We start from the raw sequence: 20,661 nt of genomic DNA on the forward strand, positions 1-20,661 counted from the left end.
TGCTCCTTGATCTCTTTCATTGTATGAGTAAAGTCTAACAAATCCATCATGAAATCCACCTAATACATATCTGAGCTAAGAAAATCTGAAAATTGTTCTTGGCAATATGTGATGATCTTCCCACAGGGTTATGTGGTCTCAACTACACCACTGGGACTTTGAATGGAGTCCCTCAGTGAGGGAGAGGGAGCATGGGAAAAGGCCCAAACCACATTCACAGAGCAGTACAGGATTACCCTGTGTTTGCAACTCTGTGAAGACTAGAATTAAACCCATCATGTTTACAGTGTATGAGTTTAGAAAATTGGAAAAAGAAAAACTTGAACTTCCTGGTATTGTCATGTCTTGGTATTTATTATGTTGGGAGAAAATTATATGTGGCCTTTTATGAACATCTACAAAGTTCTCCCAAGCTCTAACTTGTTTCAGCTTCTTTGCTAAACCAAATGTTTGAAAGAAGATGTACTTGCATAGTGCCTTAGCCTGACATCGCCTGACCAAATCCAAATGCAAGTTAGAACCTTTCAGTTCATTTTCGGTTTCAGGGTTTATTAACGGCCAAAATCCCTTTGGACACAATTGGATAGACCTACAACTAGGGGTGGGAGATATTGACAAAAATGAATATCTCAATATTTTTTTTCGATATCGATATTCAGACGATATTTTTGAAATCCTTCAAAGAAATGTGTGCAAACTGGCAAAGAAGGTCCAGTTGGTCTTTTGACTTGCTGCATTTGACCTATTATTGTATAGAATTACTAGTACATAAAGATATCAGACATTATTGATTTAAACATGAACCAAGTTACTGTACTAAATATTTATTGTAATTAGGGGTGGGCGATATGGACAAAAAAATAATATTGATATTTTTGCAGATTTTGACAATAACAATAATTAGACGATATCCTTTAATCTGAGTTACTTAATTACTGATTATAATAATGGGCACAATGTTGACTTAAAACAATTCTTATTTATTTTCTTTAAAATGTAAGTATTGAAGTAAAAACAAGTTAAAGACAAAATATGAATACTATACTAATACTAATTGAACTAGTGTAGGAACATTGAACTCTGAGTAAACATTCAGTTCTACACCTCTGCTGTAATGTAAATTGTGCAGCATACAAGCAAGAGTAAATCATAATAATAAAGAGCTCTGTTCTGTAACATATTGCACACAACCATGTCCTTATTGGAAGCAGTCCTGGAGATGAGATAGGGCAGTGTCAGGCCACGTTTTGATAGTCCTTCTACTTGGCTGTATAGTCCTTCTGACTGGGATTTATGCTGGGATCAGAAATAGTTGGATGTGACCTGACTGGCCCAGGTGAGGTAGAGGCGCAGTTCTGTATGCTATGTTAGAGTATACATGGTCTAGTGTGTTCTTCCCTCTAGTAGCACAAGCTGCATGCTGGAAAAAGCTGGGGAGTACAGACTTTAAGGACACCTTGTAAAAGTCCCCTGCTATAATATGTATCCCCTCCAGGTGATCGCGCTGTAGTTTGTTCACTATGGTAAGCAGTGGGCCAAACTTGTGCTAACCTTAGCATCGGGGGCTATGTAGACGACGGCCTGTATATTACTGACAGGGCTCCAGGTCAGGTGAGCCGTGCTGGACAACGATCCTGCGGTTGGTACTCCATTCATTCTGCACAAAAATGCAGTCCTCCGCCTCTGGTCTTGCCGGAGTTATGTTCTCATCCTGCCGGTAGCTAGCTCGGCGTGCTAGATGCGGACAGTAACTCACGCAGCGCCCGGTCTGGCTATGTCCTCCATGATGTTATGAGCCGCCTGGAAGGCTCTCGTAACGGCTGTGTTGTATCTTAGTCCTATATTGATTAGTTCAGTGTGGCTGTACTTGTATAAATATACACCAACAGGAGAGCTAGTAGCCGCTGCACAATAGCGCGCCGCCATCTTTGTTGACATGAGTGAATGTGTAGCATTCCAATGCCTGTTTTGAAGTGTTTTTTTTCTAAGTAATTTAAATACTCGATAATATCAATTTGCACATCATTAACACAGCAATGACAATATTATCATAAACAATATATATCGCCCACCCCTACCTACAACCAATCAGAGAATGAAAAATGAGCAGACGGTTAAATGTAAACAGACTACAGCATGCAGAGATGAGCTGTGATGGTGTACTGTGACATCCATGTCAGTGAACGAATGTTGCGGTTTCAGACCATCAGAATAGGCTTGGGCCGGTGTAGAAATTTTTAAACCGGTTTGAAATCCAGCCAAACACCGGACCGGTGTCGCCGGCTTGAAATCCGAATTGTTTCCATCTAGGCAGCGCAGTTTTAGTTTTCTTTGAGACTAACTGCGATATATATTATCTTGTCACCCACAAAAACACATGAACTTTCTAGTTACGTTAAACAAACGGCGTGCACCGTTTAGCCATTCCCCCACGGCTAAGAATTTACATAGTTGAATCAGAATTGTCATGTCTTGCCTATCGTCAACTGATCGTCGAATTATGTGGCGGGGACTAATATACGTATATATCAATGACATTGACATTAATACACAACAGTGCTTAATTCAGCAGGTGCATACATGTTCATGTGTCTTGGATATATTTATATGCATGTCTTGGTAATGTATCACTTAAAATGTGTTTTTGTATGCATTTAATTTAGAGATGCACCGATTACAATTTTCTAGGCCGATTCCGATTTTTCGTTGAGTTTGACCTGCCGATAACTGATTTTAGCTAATTCCGATTAAATTTTTTCTAGCCACTTTACAGCACACACAAATATTTATTTTCTATCTTTTCTTTAATAGAACATTTTACATTTTGCATAGAACATATAAAAATTTTTTGAACAAATAATTAGGGCTGGGCGAAATGGAGAAAATCAAATATCACGATATTTTTTACCAAATACCTCGATCGATACCGCAACGATATTGTAGTGTTGACTATTGGTGCTTTCACAAAATATTTACACAATGAGATTTTTGATAAATAATCATCAGTAATGTGGATATAATGACTAAGTGGGTAAAGGCAAATAATAGCACAGTTACAACAGTCTGGTAAGTTCATAAAATGACATAACTTTACTGTAATGCAGCCTTTAAAACCAGGAAAAGACAACACGTCCTATCACGATATTACGATATCCAAAATCTAAGACGATATCTAGTCTCCTATCACGATATCGATATAATATCGATATATTGCCCAGCTCCACAGATAATCAATCTCTATATAATAGAACTATATAAATTACTCCTGGTGTGGGAAATTCACAAACATCTAAAGTGCAGTTTTATGGAAGAACCATTTCCTTCTTTTCACATCCAATATATTTAGCAAACTAAACTTCTGTATGAAAACAGGTAATGGCAATAAAATAATATATAAATAACAAATAAAAATAAATTAAATATAGGCTTGCAGTATAAAGATATTTCTCAAAACACACACACAGGCCTATTGCAATCACTTGTACATCAATTCAAGGGTTGTTTGAACATCAGCAGTAACGTTCCTTTTTTAGCAAGTTTGCTTTGTCATTGTGCATAAATATGAACAATACCATTTCTGTCAAATAGACAATCCAGCAAATAGACAGTACCCTAGGGTGCGGTTACCTGAAACCGATGCTTTAATGTCACCGCTCATTTTACACACAGTTTAGCAACAAAACTAAACGCTGAGGGAAGATTACTACGTTTTTAATGATGGTTTTGAGCGGTATGCATCCCCACTAACCTGGAAAGCATTTTAAACAGTAACGTTAATACAGCGTGTCGGGGGAATACAACGTCTCCAATCCTGCAGCGGGGCGTCGGAGGCATCCTCGTTTCATAATGCCTCTGCAAAGATTCGACTGAGATTAGCTCTCTTCTGCTCTCTGTTGCTGCTGCTGCTGCTACCTGCAGTTAGACGAGTGCTTAGGGCCGTCTACAAATTACTACACCGAAAAGAGATACAACAAAAATATTTATTAATTTAATGGTTAAATAAGGTAATGTCTCCAAACTTACCTCAGTTATTACTTGTCTCCTGCTAGTTATACTACAGCACTTTAAAAAAAAAAGTTAAATTAAAAAATATTTTTGTTGCATTTCTTTTCGGTGTTGTAATTTGTAGACGGCCCTAAGCACTCGTCTTACAGCAGCAACAACAACAGCAGAGAGCAGAAGCCAGCAGGCAAGTGTTATTTACATAAACTTCTGGTGTACTTACAAACTTTCCAATCCATAGTTTTATGAGTACATAACCTATTTTTACTACTGTAGACGTTTGGTATCATTTTGGGCATTATTAGTGGGGTCATTTACGAGATAAAAACGTGGGTCCATTAGCCCCTGCGCTCAGCTATTCAGCTGATAACGCTACTCTAGGCTAACTCTCCCAATGTGCAAAGGACCCTAGGGTGAAATTACTCCGAACCATCACTTTAATCCCCCAACGTCTCCTTCCTGGCAACGCTGCGACCGTTGACTTCAGGGCACCTAACCATAACCATTGCCTAATTCTAGTGCTTCCAGGCAGTACTGCCTGGAAGGAGACGTTGGGGGCTTAAAACACCGATAAACGTTTCTTGTTGGTAAAACTTACAGCAGCTTACTAAAGTAACCGCTAACTGTAGTTAGCTGCCATTAGCTACCTAGTGAATTCAGTTAGCTATACAGCTGTTAAATTAGCTGACTCGGCCCAGGGCTGCTAAGAGCCAAACCCGGAAAGAAAACCCTCTCTGTAGTATATTCTCAGTCGTAAAACTGGTCTCTTCTGTGTTTGGTCCCATCCATCTAGCCGTGGTCACCGACACAAAAAGCTCCATTAACGGCTAATGCCGAGCAAATTTAATAGTGAAGACGTGCCCCTCCCTACTCTGCCTCTGATTGGCCAACCCTGGTATTCTTATCCTAACCAATCTCACTCCTAATGCCTAAACCTAACCAATCAAACCAACGAAGGCAACAAGTAGGGAGGAACTTGTCGCGTCACAGATATTGATTAGCGTATACAATAGCCAATAGGCAGCTTCGGCCCGATTCAAACAGATTCAATTCATTCCGCCATGCTAGCAATTAAACTGAGTCGGTGTCGCCAGACCGGGACTAAAAACAGCCTCCGAGACTTACTGAGGAGGCCAGTTTACTACAGGGACTACACTAACGTTACCGAGATGGTTTTCTTTTCGGGTTTAGCTCTTAGCAGGGCCCAGTCAGCTAGCTAATTGGACAGCTGTAACGTTACAGCTAACCAAGCTAACCGCAGCTAACTACAGTTAGAAATTACTAAATTCATGAAATCACCTCGGTACTGCATTCACTGTCGTCAAACTGGTCTGATAACGTTTGAGGCATCTTAATGACAAGTCCAAATGGTTCCACTTTACTTGAGGTCAAGGATATTATTCATGACACCGTCATATAAGCATTTGATGATGAAATCAAACTTCATGACAGGTCCACATTGTTTTTTTTGGTGAACTGTCACTTGTGCCTTCAGCAGCATTTAGCAGTTTGGACAATCATTAGTCGGAGATAGTGGCTGATAGAGCTTCGCTGAGCACTGACAGCTCTGTTGTACCACTGGGCTATGCCAGGACACACACTCACACGTGCATATTGAGGTCCTGAAAGTATGCTGTGCTATGCCAAGGCTCACTGCAGTTCCACTCTACACAGCAAAATGTATTTATAAGCATAAGCCTGATGGTAGACATGCATGCGCGCGCACACACACACACACACACACACACACACACACACACACACACACACACACACACACACACACACACACACACACTGTGGTGAGTGTTCATTGCACCATCAGCAGGTTCTGGTCAGTGTGTTTGTTTTGGGCCGTAGACACGTGCACGTGCATTCATGCACACACATACAGGCTGTAAAATGTATCACTCTGGGATTTCCATTGGCCATGGTATTTCTGGAGTATCATGGAATTTTGAGAGGCATAATCAAGACCGCAGATATCTGATAAACTCCTGTAAAATGAACCATTTAAAGTATAAATCTATAACTTGCAAATCAAACAGTGCTGGAAACCACACATTTTTTAAGGATTTTAAATCTTTCTTGATCTGAAAAACAAACAAAATGGCAAAACAAAAGAAACCGATTAACAACTAATTTTTTATGGGCAGTGGGGCAATCTAACTTAGTCACGCACAGGTCATGTAGTTACATCAGAGCCATGTTTGAAAAACCAGTTAAAACATGGAAGGAATTTGCATGATTCAGTTGTATCATATTTATTATTATTTATTTAAGTTAAATACAACTAACTCTTTTATTTATTTATTTTTTGCAATAGAATATAATGTCTGTGTCAGGTTATGAGTAGGGATGTCATTAGATCCAATACTTTGGTACCAAGTCGATGCCAAAATGCCGTTTTTTTTAATTCTTCCCGAACCTGACAGGGGCAGCATATACGCTACAAGTGCTCTAGTCTGCCGCTAAAGGCTTTACCGTAATGTTCGTCTACGGTAACTGCTTTCACAAGTTTAGCTGAAACTCACAAACCGCAAGTAAGTCTGTTTCCCTCTGCCGTTGTTTTTCACATAGAGCCTAACATTAGCTATGATAGTTGAAATTATCTTATGTTAGTGGTTGTCACAGCGGACCTCTGCATAATCTCAGTTCTATGTGAAAAAACGGCAGAGAAAAACCGACTTAAAATATTTGCTGTTTGGGAGTTCCAGGTGAACTCATGGAAGACATGACAGCGTATGCTAGCTGTGATGTGATGCCAGGCTTTGGAGAAACCAGGCTGTGGCTTCAGAAGACAGATGTTCTCTCCAGATTACATGTAAATCACACTCCTTTCCCCTCCCCCTCAAAGTTCAAACTGATAAATAAAAGTTTGAAAAAAACTGACACTTTTTATCCTTATCCTGAAATACACGTTATAAAGGAGTAGATGGGATTTGTTGTCTTGTTTTTGTTTTTTACCGTGGTATTGAATTGGGTATTGAGAATCATGGAATTTCACTGGTATTGGTATGGACTACTTAATTCATGCTATCGTGACATCCCTAATTGGGAGTGTGAGGGAAGGGGTAACTGCCCCAAAAGAAAAAGCCTGGAGTCGACTCAGTTGAATAATATATTTTTTTTTTTTGCGTCATTGTACAGAGCAATGCAGGATAACGACATGGCAGACTGTAAACTTTACAAACCTTGTCTCTCAAAATGACTGTGATGGAGGTAGACAAGGGTGAGGAAAACGGAGTACAGTGCGACGCTGAACAGACGAGGCAGGGCAGCACGACGTGTGTGTTTGCTGATGCTTTCAGCTAAAGTACTGGGACTGTCAATGGAGTTGGCTAAACTACTTTCAAACCAGATGCTGGTACAACCTCCTCTATTGCTGTTCAGTGTTACTGAGTGTTTGGCTGACAGCGCTGTCAACAGTCCGGCAGGAGAGATGCTCCGTGCTGCACTAGGATTTTATATTTAAACTATGACCAGGATGCACACTCTTTATTTCTCTGACTGTGTAGCCTGGGTAAACCCAGACGAACTTCCGGCAAATTTGAGATTTATTCTGCAAGTCAGTCTGGCGAAGAGCCCATTCAAACCCATTTCCAATGTCCCCAAAATTGAGGCACCAATCACAACCGCTGAGGCGGGCTTTACACCAATCACAACCATTGAGGCGGGCTTTACGCGACGATGATAGCGCAGCGATGGCGAGCAGCTTTTTGTTTACATTCAACATGACGGCTACCGAAGCGCAGCGTCACCCGGAACGTTGGTCTGAGTGGTTGGACTATCCAATGCGCTCAGAGGCATTTGAGCGCCGTCCGTTGGTGATGCCCCTTTGGAAATGAACTGTCAATGAAACTTTCCTAGACCCACTCTCAGTTACAACTGAGAGTGTGTCTGGTGTCAGCCAGGCTACTGACTGTGTGGACATCTGATGTGTTTTTTCTTTTTTACATCACATATGATGAACAAAGGCATTAAAATGTTTTGCATGTAAAACATGACACTAATGTAGGCTGATATTGGAGTTTAGTGTGGGGCGGCTTCTCTGCAGGCAGGGCTGTAGTCAAGTCCACCTTTGTCGAGTCCAAGACAAGTCCATGACCATGCAATTTTGTAATTTTCAAAATTTCTGATCCTCTGAATAAAAACTGAAAATTGGAAAAACAGTTTAAAGATCAAATTTACTTTTATTTGTCAAGGTGGAAAAAAAAAATGAAAAATTGGATATTGGAAACCATTTTTCTGTTTTTCCAAATGTCCGTTTGTGCTTTAGAAAATTTAACTGATAAGCTGAGTTACACTGACTGCGACCAATGTCAATGCCTATTCTAGATAGATTTGTAATTAAACTAATACCTATTTTTCTAAACGAGCACGCTAAATCAATGGTTTTGTTTTGAACGAGAAAGTTACATATTAGGGATGCACCGAATATTCGGCCACCGGAAATTTCGGCCAAAAATGGCCCAACAGGGCATTTTCGGTTTTCGGCCGAAATACTTTTATCATCGAAACAATACGGACGAAAATGTTGTGATGATGCAAACGGAAGCCGCGACCTGCACGTGTGTCAGTACCCGTTCCACCTGCAAAGTGTCTCCTAAGCAAAGAGGTTGAGACGGACCACGGAGTGAAAACAATGAAAAGTACGCTCTTAGAGTCTGTCAGCACACGTTTTAGTGAGATCTATTCGGATCCTCTGAACCCGCGTGGAGACGGAGATGGAGCGCGCACGGGCCAGCGCCCAGTGCAGGAGATCAGAGCGCAGAAAAAAAGACTTGTCTCTCTGCACCAGATGAGGGGCATGCACCCTCGTTGTTGGATATATTCAGTGAAATCCTGCAAGAAAGTGCCTCAAATAATAATAATAATAATAACAATAGGTAAGCTATTCTGTTCTTAGGCTACTATATACTGTATGTGACTATCAGATTGTAGCCATATTTCTGCTAGATATTTTTTTAATTAAACTTTAATATTAATTCATACAATTGCAATGCCTTGATTTTAGTAAAGTTAGTACACAGTCATAGCCATAAATGCAATGGTACTAATAATTGGCATAATTTCTTTTGGTGTTTGGGTTTTCGGTCTTGGTTTCCTCTTTTTTCGGTTTTCGGTTTCGGCCAAGAATTTTCATTTTGGTGCATCCCTGTTACATATAGTGCTGGACTTGGTCAAGACCAACTAGAATATTTGGCGAGTCCGAGACAAGTGGCTTTGACTTAAAATTGAACATTTAGCCCACTTTGTAAAAAAATACAGAGCTATATATCGTGTATTGCCATTCAGCGTTAACTGCGATGCAAGGTAAAATTTGGGTGCACCTAAATAAAAAAGTTAGGCGCACCAGTGCAACCAAGGCAAAAAGTTAGTCTGGAGCCCTGATTTATTTTCTTTATCTCCTTTATGGTATGAGTTGATTAGTAAGTCAAATAGTAAATAAGGCTCCTAACTTTACCTCCACAGTAATAAGCTGTTGACATAAGGTTCAGACTTGTACATATATGGTTGGAATTCATCAGCTGAAGTAAAGGCTGTATTTCCAGTAGCTGAGTAAAACAAATAAAAATTGATTCAAGTTGATTATCTTATTTTGCCAAGTTGGTGTGATGTAAACATTGTCTATTTTTGAATATACTTGAATTTTTCTTTTACTTTTCCTATTAATTTATCTCTCTCTTTTTCTCTGCCTGTTCCTTCTGGTTTCTTTCTTTTCTTTTCTCTCTTTCTTTCTCTCTCTCTCTGTCAGATCCGGTACATCTCTCAGACTCAGGGCCTGCCTGCCGAGCAGCTGCTCAACAAGGGGACCAAGACCTCTCGTTTCTTCTCCAAAGAGTCCAACTCTCCCTACGCCTCCTGGAGACTTAAGGTACCTGCACACAAATCGCACATGCTATAGACATGTTATAGACCTGTAACCACACACACACTACACATCCTCCTGTCAACCACACATCATTTACAGTCAGTGATTCCTTTGGTGGTGGTGGGGACATACAGACACACAGATTAACTGGGAAGGTGAGACTTGAAATTAAAAAGGCAGGAGATTCATTTGAAATTTAAGTGAAAGTCCTTGCAGCAAGGGGAAAAAAGTATGAAGTGACAGTACATTACCAATGAAAACAAATGCATAAGCTTTTCGAAACAAGACAAAGCCAGCAGGTCCTGAGGAAAGCTCTAGGAAATGTGAAACGGCTTAGACTACCTGCAGAGCTGACTGTAAATACATTTTATATGAATGTGGGCCTAATGTTTATCTGTCAGCGTACTTCCCAGCAAAACCCAATGACCACACAGATTTACATGGAAACACATGGTTTGCTCCCATTGCCCGTGTATATTTAATGTAATACGTTGACCTTTTGTTCCTTATCATTTAAATATGACAAATCAAGTGGTAGCTTTGAATACACAGATATGCAAAAACATGTCTATACAAATATCTTTAAATACTGCACCTACATTCTTGAGATTTTTCATTGTCTTAATAACTCTGTTCCTCCTCCAGACAACAGAAGAGCATGAGAAAGAGACGGGACTTAAATCCAAAGAGGCCAGAAAGTACATTTTCAGCTGTCTGGATGACATAGCACACGTGAGTCTAACCAGACCAAATTACTTTCAAATCAAATTTAAACCCTTTTGAACAAATCCAACATAAGAGGGACAAGATCACGGACAATTTCAGGTTCAAATTTGGATACGCAGCAGTGTGATCACAGCAGTAAAACAATATATGAGCTTATTAGTTAAGGTACTCCTGGGTTTTAAATTAATTGTGACTTTAACTGTTGCCCTGTGTGGTTCTCATATGCAGTGTTTTCTCTCTGTGTGCCTAACTGCTTCCATCTATCAGGTGAACTTGGTGCTGAGTCCTGATAACAGTGACATGCAAGCAGAGAAGGCTGACCGGAGGGAGTTTGTATCTCTGCTCAAGAGCATGCTGCTGATCGATGCTGGGGACAGGACTGTTCCCTCCAGTGTCCTCAATCACCCCTTCCTCACTATGACTCATCTGCTGGACTACCCACACAGTAACCAGTAAGGCTGCTGCAACTGACACAACTGATACAAAATGTGTTCACGTGCATGCTCTTGTTTGTTTTATTGTTTCTTTTTTCATTCCTGTATGAACTAGCCATGTACAAAGGGATGGCATCAATACATTATTGCTGATCGTAATTTGAACTCCAGTCATAAAACTTTCCTCGTCACCCCACTACATCTCCTCTTGTTCTCTCCAGTGTGCAGTCATCTTTCCGTATCATGGACATGTGCCACAGTCGGCCCACCAATGCAGTCTTTGACGCTATAAATCAAAACACCATTCATTTCTCAAGACCCCCTGTAGCCCCCACTGCCTCCTCTGGCCTCCCTCTAGGCTACAGCAACATACCAGTCCACACTCAGGTGAGATACTGTAGCAGTGTGAATGTTTGCTACTAGTACTTTTTCTGTCTTTCTGGACCAGGGCATGTTTACCTCCTGTATTGTATTTTTAATTACAACAGTAATCATTTATATCCGTGTGACACAGATCTTGATTTACAGACACCACAGTAAGGTCTTTTTAAACTACTACAGTAGCAATGCCATTTAGCTTCTAAAATCCTTAAATCATTCAGCATAGCATTGGCTAGATTATGTCATTTGAAAATTATGCCACTACACATTGTCACACCCCATTTTTGTCAGGACAGAGAACATAAATAAATAATAAATAGAAACCCCTATAAGTATTTCCAATCTTTGGTAATATTTCTGTGCTGATCAGAGCCATATATTAGAGAGAGTTTGGCCAACTCAAATCAAGGGTGCCATATTGGATACCATCGTCAGATGAGTCTACAGAGTGATTATGCTATCTTGAAATAAATTGCTAATTTTCACCATAAACAGGCATATACATGTTATTATCAATGTATATTTTATCAATATGTAAAAGGCCCTTACGGAAATATTCCAGTGTATATTTATCTTCTATATCATAAATGGGCCTCTAAAAAAATGTCCATTGTAGTGAGTGACCACATCAGGGGAGCAAGACAGGCCAAATACAGAAGGGCATTCAGTAACTTACTTGCGCTACAAACACGATTCCTGTACATCCAAAAACGTCATGACTAGCAACTGAACTCTTAACAAAGTTGTCTTTTGACAAAATATAAAATACACAATAAGACAATGATAATGCAACCGACAGCATACGGGTAAAAAGTGTGTTTTGGTCAGCTGTAAATCGCAGTAGGACAGGACCATAACGTTATCACGCTAGCAATAATAACTTAGTAGTAACCGAGGCAAAGTTATGTATTAATAATATTTGGTGATCTAAATCAACATAAATGACATGCCTGTGTGGTCACAGTAGATTACATCTGAGTTACAGATGACAATTGAAGTCACACTAGCTTAAATTCAAGTCATGACTATGGCAAGATGACAAGCATTTCTAAGCATTTAGGTAAATGGAGTGCTAGCGAAAAACTCTAGCATAAGGCTTGGATAACTTCAAACTTCATTAATTTCTAAAGCAGTGTTAGAACTTTTTTGACAGCATGGTAGACATTAACGATGGTATTACTATATTTGTCCTATGTAATTTATTATCATAAGTTGAAGAGAGAAATTGACATTTACCTCACACAATGAGTAGTCACTTGCCCTCCAGTTTGCTCTTTTCACCTTCAGCTCCCTTACTTTTTGCCTTTTTGGTTTACGGGGGAACTTGTGAAATCTTTTGCCGCTTCCCTGTCTTTCATTGCAGCCAAACGCGCAACAGTAGGGCATTTTTTTAGTGATTTATGTCATTTTTAAAATAATTTATTACATTATTCCACTATTCCCTGCACTATGTCAATGGGAATCAGATGAATGTTGGTATACAACATGGAGTCCATGAAACACGTGACCACCTCGGAACCACTTGCATAACGGGATAGCTCAGAACATTCAATTCCCTAGTTGGCCAAACTCTCTCTAATATACGGCTCAGGTGCTGATGACCTAATGTTGCCCTCTTCAGGGAAGAAGGTACTGTAACATATAATCTCAGAATATCGGTCTTCGTATTTCTCACTGATGTGACATGGTTAATGGTTGTGCTCAAGAATTATCGCTAATCTTCTTACCGTGTCTGTACTTTCATTTTGTTTCATTCACCTAATTTCCTCTAAATCTATATTCTGACTATTCTTTTCACATTTTCTCTTTCTTCGCTATATTCTCTTCTGCCTGCCACTTGGTCTCTGTTTGATTAATTCCACTGTCTTATCTGCCAATGCCTCCTTGTACTCTTTTCTAATGCAGGCTATAAACCAGTCCGCTCCCTCGGTGTTGCATCCTGGAATAGCTCTAACAACTGGGAATGGTCAGTTTGGGTGCACTGACCCCTTCCCACCTGCCCTTCTTCTTTGTCCTCCCACCATGCAAGGTATGCAGACTGCATGCTGCTTATAATTTTTACATAACACTTTTTTTTTGTAATTTAAGTAATTATTTCTTCACAGATTGGATATTTAAAATGCGTTCCAGTGTTATAAGAAGGGTTTTAAAGACATTTACTCAATCTTTTCCAATAAAAAGTGCCAAACTGTAAATGAGGTGGTGCCATAGCTTCACCAAGATTAGGTGTGGGAATCTCTAGGCACCTCATAATTCATTTCCGATTCCGAGGCCTACGATGCGATGATAAAACAATTATCAATGACTTAACATTTTTTATTTCGATACATGATTTTATTTGTTCTCACTGTGTGACAACTTGCTTCTTTTAAAGCATATGTTGTAAAGCGTATGTGTACTAAGCCATAAAAATAAAACACATGAATTTACTTCCATTATCTTGTAGTAGACGCAACACAACTTGCATTAGGGATGTACATGCAACAATATATTTTTAAATATATTTTATGTCTCTTATTATATATATTTTATGTCTCTTTTATTTATATATATTGTTTTTTCAATCAACATCTACTCACATTTACAAACATTTTGAACATTCAATGGTGACTCATTGGCCATAATACTTACTGTCAAGGTTAAAGGTACAACATTTAATATTTCTGCATTAAAATGTCTAAAAATGACTCTACCTATGTTAAATATTTTGTTGACTTGTGTACTTACATTATCCCAATTGTTTCCAACAATGTTTAATTCAGAGAAATCTGTAATTTTATTTCAATGACATGGGATGTCTGTCAATGGCATCATATATCCTTTGACCCCTATAGTTACTCTAACTTTCATCAAAACACGGGATACATCAGATACGTTCAAGAGTAATTGTAAATCATACAATGTCACAACAAATTCTACTCAGTAGCCGTAATACTGCTTTTTTCTGCCACACAGCATCATTTTTTTAATTGATAACCTGACACTTTGCCACACAGTAATATAGCAGAGACCTAATTTATTGATGTATTTTAATATCGATAGATCCAGTTTAGGGTTACTACAATGTGCTACATTGAAATTAGCTAATGCTTGGTGGGTAACGTTATAAGGTTACAACATCGTTCAACACGCTCATAAAGTTACTTTGAATATGATTGTTTTGACCACGGTTTACAGCACTGGGCTAACCCACGATCAAGTTTGCCGACTAATCTAATGCTAATTTAGCCAGCTAGCACACCCTGGTCTGTCTGCTTCACTTCCCGGTGCTAAGAGACTTCAGTCAGGATGAGAGCTGACAACAGCCCTGGGGATGCATCCACAATTACCACCAAGCCAGCTAGCAGCCAGCCACTATCATTATAACAATCCAAACACCGGCCATCCGTAAAGCTACGTCTCGGTTACCGGTGTTGTGCCAGGAATATTCTCCCTCATCAGTGAACAGATACATTTTAATCGGCAATGGTGTTTAACACTGAAAACTACAACTCCCATAATCCCACGCAACTTCACGATGTTATCAAAAGGCTGTGTTTAACTACATTGTTTAGATTGAGAGACCCCTAGCTGCAGAAAATTACATATTATACGTTTACGGCACTCAAATACTTGCATATTGTCAAAAATAAATAATCCGTAAATTTATGAACATTGACTTTTCAAATTGACTTTTGCTAATAAATTTAGCCACAGCCTTTTTGAACTGCATGAATGACAAATGGTTTGTTTTATGCTCCTTTTTTTTTCTTTTCTTTTTTTAAAGGTAACCTTAACCAACCGGCAGGGTATTCTGTTCCCATGGTAACTCAGGCTCCTCCCATACAGCCCTTACCAGTGAGACCTGGTGTAATTGCTCAGGTAAGACCCAAACATGGATTCTAAATAGGTGTGTAGCTTGTGTCTCCAAGTCAACCTCCGACCCCCAACATCAGCGTAGGTATGGGGGACTTAATACTGGTCACAGCTATGGGGATCCACAGATGATTGTATAATACCCCTGATATTCCTATTCTCCCCTGTAGCAAGCCTGGTCCAGCCGGGGGCAGCAGCTCCTCGTCCCAGCAGCCTGGCAGCAGATGACACCAGTGGGTCCTCCTCCCTCTCATCCCCCTCCACCACCCCCATCCTCCCTTACCAATGACACCACAGCCGGCCCACAGAGAATCAGCGACTGGGGGTAAGTCACCCAAACTTAGTCTGGGGAATTCTTTGTTTTCAGACCTCCACTAAATCTTCAAAATCTTTTATGTTGCATTCAGTGTTTGTGCATGCACTAAATTAACCGGAATACTGTTGGCTTGTGTTGTAATGATTTCTTAAATGTAATGTAAACCAAAAAATGGTTAACCCAGCTAGAAAAAAAAATTGTGTAACGAAACACAATTCCTTGTCCATGTGTATATGCTTAACCAGGATTCTAACAGGGTTTTTCCATTTGCAAATGTGCATGACAACTAGGGGTGTGCAAAAAAATTGATTCACATTCGTATCGCGATTCAAGCTCTACTGATTCAAAATCGATTCATAGAATTCCAAAAATCTATAAATTTTTGTAATGGCGTGTATACTATAGTCCTAAAATTAGTTTAGTTCACCATTCCCATAGATGGCGCTGCGTCGAATTCACACTGACGCCTGGGCACTCTTAATCAATAAGAAGAACGAGTGCAGCAGAAGTAATTTAGTCGGCGCAAACACAGAAAGAATTATTCAACCTGCTCTATCCTCATTGAAGGCGAGAGTTCATTTCGGCTTTTATAACCTCGAGGGGTAGACGGAACTTGATAGGAATCATGCTATATGCAGGCTTTGCAAAGCAAAAGTTAAGTATTTTGGAAACACCACAAACTTGGGAACTCACATGATACACCATCACCCAGAGATTAACATTAAAGACGCGGACAAACAACAACCTAAAGTACCTAACGTGCCAGTCAACCAACGCACTCTCTTTCAATGCTCTAAACTCCTGCTGAACTCTGAACGAAAAGCTCTTTTTATTTAACAGTTTTATTTTATACTGTGAATCGTTTTTTGAATCGAGAATCATTTTTGAATCAAAAATTGATTTTTAATCAAATCTTGAGCCTAAAAATCGATATTGAATCGAATTGTGTAGGGCTGGGACGCGTCACTAAATAAAATAAATAAAACTTGCGTGCAAATTAATGAATGTAATGCGGAACTAATGTAATGCAGAACTACTGTTAGATACGCAGGGTTCTAGGGACACCTTATCTGTAGCCCCGCCTTAGCTCTGAAGCTAGCCGAGCTCCTCCGCATACATGCAGTTTTTTGTCAGGTCGACGGTCCAGTGAGTGAGTCAGAGATAGCAGCACGAAAGGACGAGTATGGTCAGTGGTGGTGACCCACAAGAGTTCCCCGCCAGCCTCTTTAAGATCGCAAGTTTGGCAAAACTTCGAGACTCTATGGCTGCAGTCTGGAGTCTCCGTCCCGTGTCATGCCTTCTCGTCTCACGCCGTCCCCGCCTCGAAAACGTTGGTCTTCGGGTCAGTTCCATTAGTAAGCTACAGGCAAGAGAGTGGTGGATAAGATAAGGACTGTGTGTCGCCGTTGTTCAGCAGTTGTTGGGTATGTGAGTGGAAATACATCTAACAAGCTAACGCATATCCGACGCCATCACCCAGATGTGCCAATTGATAGCCTACATCTGGCTTCAGGTTGCACTAAAAATTAATTTTACTTGGAACAGTGCAGTGTTTAACAATTTTAATAAATAGATATTTGAACCTTGTTGAAATTAGTTTTGTGTAAATTGTTAATAATTGAGCAGTGGGAAAATAATCGCTAATTGAAAAATGTATCGTTAGATTAATCGAAAAATTAATCGTTAGATTAGTGCACCCCTAATGACATCAACGTAGCACATCTTATAAAGTTGTGTTTCTCTTGCACCTCTTTTTAGTTTTTTCATTTCATACCTTTTTAATAGGAAATTGTGTCCCCACAGCAGCCACTACACAATGATGCAACAGCCTCTCCTGACTAATCAGATGCCAGCCCTCTCTGCCCATCAGCCAATCAACATTGGCATAGCTCATGTTGTGTGGCCACAGCCAGCCAATAAAAGGAACAGATACAGTCATAACAGGTGAGATTCTGCTGTCTAGTAAAGTTAAACTGCTTTTCCATTTTATTGATATCTAATATATCAATTCCTTTGTTTAAAGGAACTTGTCCCACCCCAGCAACATCCATATGTCAGCATGTCGGACCCCCAAGATGGCCAATGTTGTTGGACAGGCACTGGCACGAAGAGAGCAGCCTCAGAGGGGGGTACCTCTGGTAGAAACTAGGCAACCGGGAGTTCAAATCACAGATGAAGAGGAAAATTATGCAGAGAAGGAAGTGAGCTGCTTTAAAGAGGTGGTGCCAAATGGTAACAGCCAGCTGGACCTGTCCAGTCAACAACAGCGGGATGTGGCAGTTCTGATGGGTGACACGCCAAGCCCTGCCCCCAGTGTGATAAGCATCCGCAGTGAACTGACTGACGGAGAGGACGAAGAGGATGAAGACCCTCAGCGGTGCCGTCTGAGCGAGTGAGTAACATCACAGACAATGAAAATGGGATTAACAAAATCAACCTCATTAACACTTATCTTCGCTATGTCTTTCTATTGGCTTTAACATTTGTCTTCACCGGATATAGCACAGAGTGGTAGTAAAAAAGTCAGACCCCCACCAACCCCCCCATATTTGTTTTCAGTAGCCAAATGAGCCTCTGTAACAGGCAGTGTCTGCTCTAAGAAAAATCTGGAATTCAAATTATAAATCTAAAACGTCAGTGATCCATGAGGGAGTTAATTCTACTATCATGAGCTTTAGAAATGATAACCTTAATTTTGATCTCCGTAGGTGTAAAGAGGAGTGTGTGTGTGAAGCATGCAGAAACACCAGTGTGTCTATGGAGAGAGTGTGTTCCCTCAGCAGCCCTGACAGCAGCCTCAGCACCAGTTCTTTTGCCTCCAACTCCCTTCAGTCCAGCCCCTCGGTTTCACCATGCAAGAGACCCAACAGGTATTGGAAGTGTGTCCTCATCTCCAAATAACTAAGAACGTAATGTTCTACAAAGAGAAATGCACTCCTAACTTCCAGTCATCTTAATGTTAATTTTCCTCTGTGATCAGCATGTCTGAAGATGATGGCCACGAGAGTGGCTGTGACACAGTGGAAGGCTCTCCCACGTCTGACACATCAACCTCCCCACGTGGCAACAGTCCTTACCGTTACCTCGACAACAGTAACCACAACAAGCGCTCACCTTTGGCTGCCATCGTAGCGCCAATGCCTTACCCTGCAGTGCAGGGCAGGAGTCCCTGTGGCGTCAGGACAATGGTGGTTCCACCAATGAGAGTGCAGAACAACAACAGTCAAGGGACAGAGGAGCGTGTTCAGAGAACAGGTCAGTGGAAATATTTACCTTTACAACAGGAAACAAATATTCCTGTTTGTATGTTTATGTACTGTATGATGGATTTTATAGGTGAGAAGAAAAGGAGTGTTGTCTATTTTTAGGTTTTAACCAATTTTTGTCATTACAAGCTAAGAAATGAATGCTCTCATGAAAATGTTGTTTGTGTAGCAACATGTGTCCTCATCTTGCCACCTGTCATGTAGTCTGTCACCTGTGCTTTGGCGGTGTGTGCTTTGCAGGTCATATGGAAGCAGTAGGGGCTTACCGCCCCCTAGTGGGTCATAGAGGCTTTAACAGGTGATCAAGAGACACCAACAGAGAACTGGCCACATTGTACCAATACCTCAAAGATGCATCCAAAGCAGGCAATGCTATCATTGCCCGAGAGTTACTTTTATGGCTTTCCCTCCATCAAAGTAGTAGTTTTCTTTAAGGAAAGTTTCCAAGAATAATGAGCTGGTGTGTTTGTGCCTCACCTATTAAACATGCAGTTAGAAAGGGTTAAAAACAGTGTCTTTTAAATATGTGTACACAGGGTTCAAAATTAGCACCACCTACCAGCCAAATGCTGGTAAAAGATACAATTGGCTGGTAGATTTGCTTCACTCACCAGCCAAAAAAAACAAAGGTAATCTATTGAGTGGCTGCTAAAATGTGACCATTCACTATTCATTTGGCGGATAGTAGATGAAAAAGTTAATTTTGAACCCTGTGTGTACATGTGTGCATCGTTTGAAATTTGTCAACATCTAGTTTAAGCTTCAGTGAACCAGATGTCCCAAGGCAAACCAAGTTTTGTTTGGATGCTGTCCAGAAAGAGTAAAATGATGAAAGCTCTTCTCATCTGAGCGGTAACCTTGGCTGATGGTTGATTTTGAGCGTTGAATTAAATTATTTTGATTTCTTTCCTGTTAATCCCTTAAGTAACTGTCACCAAACGAATATTTTAACTGCAGTTTAAGTATTTAAAACAAATCCATCCTTAATTGACAACACCTGCATCAGTGATACAGAAGTTTTATATAGAAGAAGAAGAGGGAGAGTTTACTTCAACCAGAGTACAGCAGAAATGCTTTGTGAACATGTCCGTGTCCACATGTCCAGTCCGAGGTTTGTTGGTTCCTCGGACCGAAGGGAAAGGTGGATGCATTTAATTTGGTGTTGAGTCAGAGCCTATGCTTTCTCTGCTGGTTCTTGCCATGCTGCAAAAGTTGCCCTTAAGACACTGATCTGAGATCAGCTTCACCTTTTCTTTCGCCAGATGTTATTTTCTTTTATAAATGGTGGAGTGAATTTAAAACTGATAGGATCAGAGTCCTAGAAGCAACTTTGCTCCTCAGGTGCCTTTTCTGAGTGCCAAAAATCTCTGTTTCACTCTCTTTCCCCAACTTTATGGATTGTATTGTTTTTGGCTTTTATGATGCTGTGTTGAATTGGAAGATGCCCAACTGTTAGAAAGTGAAAGACACTGATGATTGTTTAATAGCAACAGAAATCTTCTCGGATTATAGCTGTAGAGTTTAAATATTGATAAATCCTTAAACAGGACTCCATGAGGAAAGTTTAGGTAATGTCTGATTCGTGTCAGATGTTGTTGAATTTGTGGAAGTGTTATCTCAACAACTAAGCCTGAGCTTTTCCGGTTATCATTTGACAGTACATGAAATAAACAGGCTGTTTTTGTTCAGTTGGCTTCATGATTTGGATTTAGTTTGTGAAAATCTTTTTACTGTGTATTGCACAGACCCATCAGAAATGTTTAATCTAGCTGTAGATTGGTGCCACTACATTGATTGTCAGCACTC

General features: G+C 40.2%; 1 protein-coding gene across 3 annotated transcripts in view; it reads left to right on the forward strand.

Annotated features, from left to right (window-relative positions):
- The window catches only part of LOC114559881 (homeodomain-interacting protein kinase 3-like), a 51,715-nt gene that overhangs the window by 24,058 nt on the left and 6,996 nt on the right, over positions 1-20,661 (forward strand). Inside the window, exons 6-16 of one of the 3 annotated variants that reach the window (XM_028584875.1) lie at positions 9,761-9,880; positions 10,523-10,609; positions 10,871-11,055; positions 11,259-11,424; positions 13,324-13,447; positions 15,185-15,279; positions 15,444-15,598; positions 17,375-17,533; positions 17,613-17,981; positions 18,298-18,459; positions 18,570-18,844. In XM_028584875.1, the coding sequence (XP_028440676.1) occupies positions 9,761-9,880; positions 10,523-10,609; positions 10,871-11,055; positions 11,259-11,424; positions 13,324-13,447; positions 15,185-15,279; positions 15,444-15,598; positions 17,375-17,533; positions 17,613-17,981; positions 18,298-18,459; positions 18,570-18,844 (1,897 nt within the window). The remainder of the gene's footprint in view (positions 1-9,760; positions 9,881-10,522; positions 10,610-10,870; positions 11,056-11,258; positions 11,425-13,323; positions 13,448-15,184; positions 15,280-15,443; positions 15,599-17,374; positions 17,534-17,612; positions 17,982-18,297; positions 18,460-18,569; positions 18,845-20,661) is intronic. The other 2 variants (XM_028584876.1, XM_028584877.1) reach the window with 2 other exon arrangements.

Source organism: Perca flavescens, chromosome 8 (genome assembly GCF_004354835.1).
Source record: "Perca flavescens isolate YP-PL-M2 chromosome 8, PFLA_1.0, whole genome shotgun sequence".
NCBI classification, from domain to species: Eukaryota; Metazoa; Chordata; class Actinopteri; order Perciformes; family Percidae; genus Perca; species Perca flavescens.